The sequence below is a fragment of the Mastacembelus armatus genome, chromosome 11, assembly GCF_900324485.2.
Source record: "Mastacembelus armatus chromosome 11, fMasArm1.2, whole genome shotgun sequence".
In the NCBI taxonomy this organism is placed as follows: domain Eukaryota; kingdom Metazoa; phylum Chordata; class Actinopteri; order Synbranchiformes; family Mastacembelidae; genus Mastacembelus; species Mastacembelus armatus.
The window spans coordinates 7076329-7085539 of NC_046643.1; the positions used below are offsets into that span (position 1 = coordinate 7076329).

At 41.8% G+C, this 9211-nt stretch overlaps 1 protein-coding gene across 1 annotated transcript in view; it reads left to right on the plus strand.

Moving 5' to 3' along the window:
• trim71 (tripartite motif containing 71, E3 ubiquitin protein ligase) overlaps nt 1-5659 on the plus strand; it is a 28869-nt gene extending 23210 nt beyond the window's left edge. The window contains exons 6-7 of the mRNA XM_026300670.1: nt 69-209; nt 396-5659. Coding sequence (XP_026156455.1) covers nt 69-209; nt 396-968 — 714 coding nt within the window. The 3' untranslated portion in view covers nt 969-5659. The remainder of the gene's footprint in view (nt 1-68; nt 210-395) is intronic.
• Nucleotides 5660-9211: the final 3552 nt, after the last annotated feature.

Here is a 9211-nt window from a genome sequence, read left to right on the forward strand (position 1 = left end):
TGGCCAGGTTGTAACACCAATGTAACTTTAACTGAAAATCAATATGATTTTGTTCCTTCCCTCTCCAGATATTCAAACCTTGCGGTGCCTTCCACCACAAGTTCGGCTCTCTGGGCTCTCGACCCGGTCAGTTTGATCGTCCAGCCGGGGTTGCCTGTGACAGTCAGAGACGAATCATTGTGGCTGATAAGGACAATCACCGTGTGCAGGTATGAAAACCCACATGATCAACACATTAGATCGTCCAAAAGGGAAGTTGTATGAAAAAGTTTTAAATTGTGTATGTTACAATTGCATGTTTCCCTGTATACGTATGTAAACGCTCCTCATGCTTACTCTCCCTCTACTCCCTTTATAAACACATTAGGTCTTAAGACATATACTTTGTCTGACAGGTGTTTACTTTTGAGGGCCAGTTCCTGCTGAAGTTTGGGGAAAAGGGTACCAAGAATGGCCAATTCAACTATCCCTGGGATGTGGCTGTTAACTCTGAGGGTAAGATCCTGGTCTCAGACACCAGGAACCACCGTGTGCAGCTCTTTGCCCCTGACGGGTCTTTCCTCAACAAGTACGGATTTGAAGGGGCCTTGTGGAAACACTTTGATTCTCCTCGAGGAGTAGCCTTTAATCATGAGGACCACTTGGTGGTGACTGACTTCAACAACCACCGACTTCTGGTCATCCGGCCAGACTGCCAGTCAGCTCGATTTCTGGGCTCAGAGGGCACCGGAAATGGGCAGTTTCTGCGGCCGCAGGGTGTCGCCGTGGACCAGGAGAACCGTATCATCGTGGCTGACTCCCGCAACCATAGAATCCAAGTGTTCGAGCCCAATGGAAACTTCTTATGCAAATTTGGCACACAGGGAAGTGGCTTCGGACAGATGGATCGCCCCTCTGGTGTGGCTGTAACGCCCGACGGGGTCATTGTGGTTGTTGACTTTGGAAATAATCGTATTCTCAAGTTCTAAAAAAGTTTCTTTGTGTGTTCTTCTCCTCTGTTCATCCTTCTGCAGTGTTTTGGATCAAGGAATTGGAGGAGAGAGAATGAATCAACAGACACAAGAGGAGTGCTCAGAGAGGATTGAGAGCATGTTGAAATGAAGGGAAATTGAAATAGATGATTTATTTTTTTCATTGAAATTTAGATATTCAAATCAGATATCTGTGGTATATATGGGGACCTCTACAAATACACAATTGGTAGAAAATAAGCCATATTTCCCTTCTTTAGTCTCAGCTGCTCTGAATTCTCTCTAAGCTCTCTGTAAGTATCCATCTCAGGGAATTTCTCATTTTTCTTGAAACCTTGTACCCTCTGCTCTATACCTACCTCATTTAGCTCCTTAGGAATGTACTCATAGTCACTGAGCAGAGGTTTTAGTCTGAGAAGTTTTTACAAAGAAGAAAAGTCTACCTCTATACTTTATTTAAGAGAGACAAAAAAGGAATAGACTCTTCAGTTGATATTTGCACAGGAATAATAGAGTTCTTGCTGTGCATTTTGAAATATGAGTAAAAGTGAACCTCCTGAATGTTGAGCTGAGACATGCTGAGTCAATTCTCGCTGTAAGGCTGCATGATTTATTCTCATTAGAAGGCTGCGGTCGGAGAGGAAAGTAGACAAAAATGTCGTATCTTGATTTTAGGGTAGTCTTTTTTGCTTATGCATCGACCCTTGTTTCTTCGTGGCTCTGTGGAGTGTGTAGTGTCATTGTCGCCTAAGAAGAGTATGTGAAGCGATGCCAAACTTGATAGAATCAAAATTAGCTCAGGTCAGGGTAGGACTGATTAAGACTGATCAGTACGTTTCAGGCTCTCTTTAACTTTACTGGTTAATGCTGATCGGATTAATTTATTAATGAGTAAAAGTTTATGAAATCATCTCCACCATGATTATTGAAAAGACTCTTAAAGTAAGTCCTGTAATAAAATGATCCAAATATTTGATAATCTATTTACCCCTGCCCTAATCATGTCTCATAAGACTGGATAAACTATTTTTTTTTTTTTTTTACATAAAATTAGACAACTGTCACTAATATCCAGTCATTTGCATGAATAACTAAGCTGCAAAGATTAATATGCAGGAAGAGCAGCGTCTCCTCTAAAAGTGAGGACACACCAAAGGATTTTGGAGATGAATCTTTGGAGATCTGGCTCTGGTAATGATCCTATTCTAGAGATTTAATCATGTTATTGAACTGTTTTTTTTTTTTTTTTAAATGAGGCATGCTGTGTGACAAAAGCCTCCAAAGTAGACACCTAATTTGGCCGTCCAGAGGACATTAAGGACATCAAATTAAAGGCCTAACATATAATCATTTGGATTTAGATTGTGGTTGAAAGCCACTCCCTTTGGCTCCTGGGGCCTGAGAGTTAGTCCAGTTCAATGATGCTTGGAATTTGAGGAGACATCTCCAGATTGAACGCTTGTAGACCACTCCTCCAAGGATGGAGGTCTATAGGTGATCTACTGGACACAACCAAAGTTAGAATTTCTGCACAATGGCCAACTGTAGATTTGGCAATTAAAGAAAATAACCCCCCACCCTCTTAAATCTTAAATCATTGTTGCTTGGAAGTGTAAAGTTGACAAAACTCTCGGAGTTGAGTTTGTAACACTGTCCATGTTAGGTGTAGAAGAATAACGTCTGCTCGGGTCACAGTTTATTGTGTATGAGTACTTTCAGATCCTGCTAATACCAGGCACCTCCCATTGTGAGGCAGGTTTTGAAAGAACATCTGTCTGCAGAGATGCTCGTGTTGAGAACAGAGGATACTGGCACCAAAGACAACCCCTTTCTCCCCCTTGCATTTATTGCCTCAGCCCATCAAACAGTTCCCCACTCTTAGCAGCATTAGATGGCCCAAAGGCTCAAATTGGCATCTCAGATTAGCCTTTGTAAACTGATTTTCATATTAAGTAATGGATACTGGTGAGAGCAACGTGGGGTTTTGAATCCCCTTGCCCTTTGTTCAGTCTGTGTCCCAGTGGAAGCACTAAGACAGTTAAGGTTCTGTTTGCCACTTCTTTAGCCTAGCAATGAATCTTTGGACCCATGAAAAGATTCACTGACTGGCTCTCACCTCTGAGGAGAGGGCCCCTCTGCACATGATCGGGATGCACGTCCTCGTATCTCAGATATCCTGTACCTCAATGGTCGCTTTTCTCAAATACCTCAACTGCAAAATACCTCATATATACTCATAGCTACTGTACATTTAAACATTCAAATACCTCAACTTTTTACTCACTCTGAATACCTTATTTTTACTCTTTTACGTACGCATACCTCATTGAATATTTATGTGTTACAGATATACCTCATTCTTTCCTCCCGTGTTACAATGCAGTACATGTCCCATAGCTCTAGGACCAAAGATCATGAGAACAAGATCATGGTACTGTTTGAAGTTGACAGAAAAATTTGTATTATGGTCATTGCTCCAACCATAAGCAGTTTTTATGTAATCTGCTGTAAATTGCCTGGGAAACTATGCCTTTCTCACCAGAAACCAAATGTTTCAGTTGAAAACATTGTGCCAAAATGATCTGTAGAGTTCGGTGCCAAACAGGGTTGGCATTTGGACCACACTGTTGTAGACAACAAATGTCACTGGACCATTTTGTCATAGATGCAAATGTTAAATCAGAGCACCTGAGGATAAATTCTCACTCTCTGGTTGGATGCACTTAAAAAAGGGCTGGGCCCCATTTTTATTTACCTCATGATAATTATAAACACAGATTCCACTTGTACGTGCACATCGACGGTGAGCCAGTTTGAGTCCACATACACTGCTGCTTTGACCCCAAGACCTAATTTCACCAATGAGATTGTGTTTTTGTTTTGTTTTGTTTTTGCTTTTCAGTATTACTCTGTTTTGTTTTAATTAAGATTGCAGAATTCTATCTTTAAGATCCTTAGGTCTTCACTCTTAAAGAGGAAAAATGTATTTTATGACTTTGTTTTTCATTTTGTTGCATGCTTTAAAAAGTCCTTGTATTATACTGATGTCTCTCAGATGGGATGGGTAGCTGACTATTGGGGTGGTTTTACCTAAATATATACCCAAAGATGTTTATGTGTGTGTTAGGATTGCGTTAAATGGGATTAACCTTTTGACCTTTGCGATTGTATTTCCTGTTCTCCAGAGGCTCTGCAGAGCTCAACCTGTTCAGTCAGCCAGGCCTCCATAGCTGAGAAACAACAAACGTAGAGTTTTTCAGATAAATGCCAAAGGCTGGAGTGTCCCTCGACCATTAGTGCTTAATTTTCTCTAACTTTCTCTTTAATGTGTAATATGGATAGACATATTAACATATCTTAACAAGCCCTATAACTTTAGGAAGCTGAAAAAGGATGGTGCTCAGGATAGATTTACCTTTCCAACCATGATGAATCCTCAAGGTGGCCACTGTGTGTTTGACCTAGTGATGGAAAGTCTCTCACCGTCGTGTGAGAAGCAGCTAGGTTTCTCAGCACAAACTAGCAATCGTTTCCCCTCCTTGTCTTTATAAAAAAATCAAACAAGTGCGGTGATGGTTGCTGAGCATGTTATCAGTTGATTGTACTCCTGTTTTTGTGGTTTTTTTCCCCACCATTTTATTTCTGACCCCTCCCAGGGGAAAGAGCAAAGCTGCACCAGGTGACGTGTGCAAGGTTGTTGACCTCCATTTAAATGATTGTATACTCGTAAGAAAAAAAAAAAAAAAGGGTTTGGAAGTTTAGAAAGGAAAAAAAATAACTCAGGTAGTTCCCAGCAGCCCTGTCCTGCAGGTGTCTCATTGAAATGTTTCCCGTAGTGATGACGTAGTGACCTTTTTTCCCTAAGACCTTTCAGTACTAGTCTGATTCTTGTGTGTTCATTTACATATTATAAAAACTAATTATTTCTCAATCTGGAAAATAATGCCTTTTGATTAGTTTCCCCCAATTATTCTTTTCTTAGACATTTTTTTTTTCTTTTACAAAAAAAGTACAAATACTTCACACCACTTGATGCTCACTGGCCCTTTTAGAATGTATTTTGTGAAGAAAAGGGTTAAATGGGATCTTGTTGACCCACTTACTACAAACAGCTGTTGCAGCATTAGAAGCCAACAGAGACGACAGAACAGAATCAGTTTTTCCTCTGAACAATTGATGTTCAATGTTCAACACCAGCAAAACCTAATACGTTAACATCAGTCACGATGGACAGGTGTTTGGTCTGAGGAGATAAGTAACTCATCTTGCAACTACTTGTTTCTGTTGTGCCCTGTTCTCCTAACAGCCGGTTGTGTGTGACGTGGGTGTTGTGTTTGTACTCTGCATCTTTGTTGTCTGAGCAGAAATCCACTGAATGTATCCTCATCACAGTCCAAGATGCAGAGCGAGCCAACGTGGCCAGCTGAGTTTAGATGGGTGCTGCTGGCACTTCCTCATCCAGGCTGCTGTGTGTGTGTGTGTGTGTGTGTGTGTAGGCGTGAGTGTTTCAGTCAAACCCTGTGCATATGTGTGTTTGTCAGCACACCTTCTCTCACTCACACACACATGCACACACATTGCGCTGAGTGGAAATGCAGATGTTAGGTCTTCAGTCTAAATAAGGCAGAGGAGACTATAATATATTGGCCACCTGCTGCTCTCTCTGTACTCTGTGGACTTTAAACATTTCCTATGCAGTTTTTTTTGTTTGCTTTTTGTTTACACTTAAATAAAGTTGTATTTCTTTGACTTCAAATACATTGTGTGTCTCTTTATTTGCTCTTAAACTGCGTGTAAACCGCATACATATGTCTTTACAATCCTCAGCAGATGGTCTGTCTGCATGCATTTCACCCACAACTCAACTTTTCATCTGATTCTTGTGCTAATTCTGACACTGTTAATGTTTTAAACCCAACTTCTACTTAAAGCTATTTTTTGTGACAAGATGTGACATTACATACATTTTTTACTAGTTGAATAGTGCTGATACACAGAAGTCTGTAGGACTGGTTTAGATAAAGAACTGGTTTATTAAGAGGTTCATGTCATAAAATTATAAAAGTTTAAGTCCTAAAATATGGATATGGGGAAAATGGGGGGGGGGGGGGGGCGGACCTAAAAATATCTTTTACACATTAAGTAAAACCAAACCATAGATATTAGGTTCATAACAATATGAGTCTTCTTACCCTACTCCTTAAGATGGTTTTAAAGTAAAGAGTAACGTTACTCTTCTGTCACTTATTGTGCACATTGATAAGAGTGTATTGAACTTTCACTGTCCCCTAGTGGACATGACAGGAAGAGTGCAAAATAAGTGGATTCACTTGGCTGGTTCAGAGAGGTCAGAGGTGAGCTAGGAGCTGTAGGGTATTCATCCACCCGCTGTGAAGATTTTCTACTTGTTTTACTTATGTGCGTATTGATCCAAAAGTGAATTTAAAGTGGAAAAAATATGGAGACAGAAGCTTGTCATACTGTGCAGGAATCATTAAGGAGCTTTTCTTTTTGCGCCTTCAAAACAAGACCCATTGTCCTTTGAAAATAAAAGCACCTACCTATACATAGGCTTTTCTTTTACTATTCACAGTGACAATAAAGTGTATCAGGCTCAGCTGCAGTTCCTCGACTCCACAGCTCGATGTCAGCAGCTCTCCATTTCACATTCACAGAGAAACACTGGGGGCTTGTTATGTTAAAACAGAGAAACAATCTACTGTATTTGTGTAGGTTGGTGGTTTAAATTAGATCAACAGGACTGGATAACCATGTAAGCTGTGTGAAATGTACTGTGACACATCAGTGAGACTGGCACCTCTTGTTATGAAGCATCTGTCCAGGTACAGGCACAGGGAGCAGCGTAGGGGTGTTGGTGGTTAGAAGCAGTAAGAGAAATGACTGTTTGGACAGAGACAAAAAAATTGCAAAGTTACAATAACAGGACACGACACAGTGCAGCTGATCAAACACCAGCAGCAGGCTGGTGGGGCGTCAGACGTCTCCAGAGCACGGGAGCTCATGTACGTGCGTGCCCCCAACAGATGGCTGGGAGGACCTCCACTGGCGTGTGTTGTCTACATGTACTGTATGTGTACGAGTGGCTGTACGTGTCTCTCAGAGGAGCCAATTAGCTGGAGCAGGCTGAGAAACGCCACAGAGCACAGAGATCCAGATTGTTTCACTTTGGGGATGGCACAAACTCGCCTGCGCTGCCAGAGTCGGGGGAGAGCATCAGTCACCTTTAGTCACCCAAGTGCTGGAAGTTTTTACTTCTATTTGTTTGCACTGAGGCTCACACTGAAAAGATCCAGGAACCACGCAGCCCTGTCCTGGTCAATATGGAAAAAGAAATAAATAAAAAGGAAAAGGCGTAATGAAACAAATAAGTAAATTGGGTAGATAGATAAGTGAACCAGTAGACTGGGAAACATCTTTACAGCTCAGCTCACTAACTATTACTTTGTCACTCTTATCATACACCTGTGAAATAAAAATGATAAAATATGAAAAATGATGTTTGTATATTGTTCATGATTTATTTAAACGATTATTCGATAGTTACACTTTTGGGCTCAGTAAAACGTATCTCACAATCACTGACGTCAAGGCGACGGAAGGCCTGACGTAGTCGAGGCTCCAGAAGAACACGATTCCCTCGAGGGGTCTTCATATCCAATTCAACCCTGGCCTTGAGAACTGTGCCTCAGAGTTGAGGAGGTGCAGGGAGGACGAAAAGAGGAGGGGGCAGATATGTGGCAGCAGCAGCAGCAGAGGGAGGAAAACAGAAAGAGATAGACATTGATTTTGTCTTGTATTTCACACTCTTCAAAGACTTCTCAGGCGTATTGACTCCAACTCCCAACGAAGAAATGTTTATCCTCTAGCTCATCATGCAGACAACCAGAAAATGACCCTGCACATGAGATAATGAGGCTTTTTGCCCAGAAAAATAAAAGACGCACTAAGTGAAGCCATGGATATAGCTCTGTTAATGGGTGTGTCAATCAATTCATGCCTTGGTAGTATTCTTTGTCCTTTCCCTCTTCATATCAGCTGAATCCGTTCATCAGGGTCAGCGTTATACTGTATGTGGTGTCAGTTTTTCTGTTGGCTTTTACATGGCGTGTTGAACAGAGCTGTGGCCTGACATGTACAGCCAGATTCAGCTCTGTGGGGAGCTAAGGCTTAGGTGTTAAAATCATCCTTATGTCTTGCAGTGACTGTTGTTTATTCTCTGTTGTTGCTGCTGGGCTGAAATGCTGTGAGCCAAGAAATGAATATCAATCTCATCCCAGCCAGCTCATCTTTTTCAAATGCACAGTACTGAGTGTTGTTTTACCTATAACTCTGCTCTCATCAGCTCAGGAATGCCTCGGACACTCCTAAAATTACAATGGGGCTTTGTTGTATGAGGTTGAAAAGAGCGGCTGCTTTAAAGCCACCCCACTGGTCTCACCTACATGCAGAGACATGCACATACACACTCACACACCCACTCTATCACACATCCAAAATGCATTTAGATATGCAAGTGCACACTTTTCTACACCGGTGACAATGATAGTCAATGAAGGCAACTGACAAACTCAAAAGATGATGCCCACTTTTCTGCTGATGTAGATCGAGGTGACACGCTGAGTCATACTTTGGCTCATTTTCTTCCAGGAGACAGGGGCTGTGCACAGTAGGGTTTTTTTTTTTGATGAGCCCCTTTGCAGAGGATGGGAAAGATGAATTGTGATGACACCGTGCTGACGTAGCAGCAGTGGGACATGTGAATACTTATAGCCAATACGTTACCTGATCTCCTCTAATTAGTTTCTTTCACAGATGAATTGGATCATGACATCTTCATCTTCCTACCTTTCTGTGAGGGCGTCATAGCAACCCCACTGTGTGGTAATAATGTGGGGGGACCATAAATAAACAATAGGGCCGTAGGCTCACTGTGGCCTTGTAACCTTAAGTTTTGTCTAGGCTGACCAGTGATCCACTTAGTCACCATGCATCAGAGACATTTATTAGACACACACATACTTGCATGCACACACACACACACACACACACACACACACACACACTTGACCACACTGCTATAGCAGGCAGGGGACTGATGACCATGCAAAGCGACAGACGTAAGATGGATCCATCTAAGAGCTCAATGACCTCTGCTCTGTTCTGGGCGCTGTGTTCGCTGGTCCAAATGACCTGTCCATCCGTCCCATGAATCCTCCCAG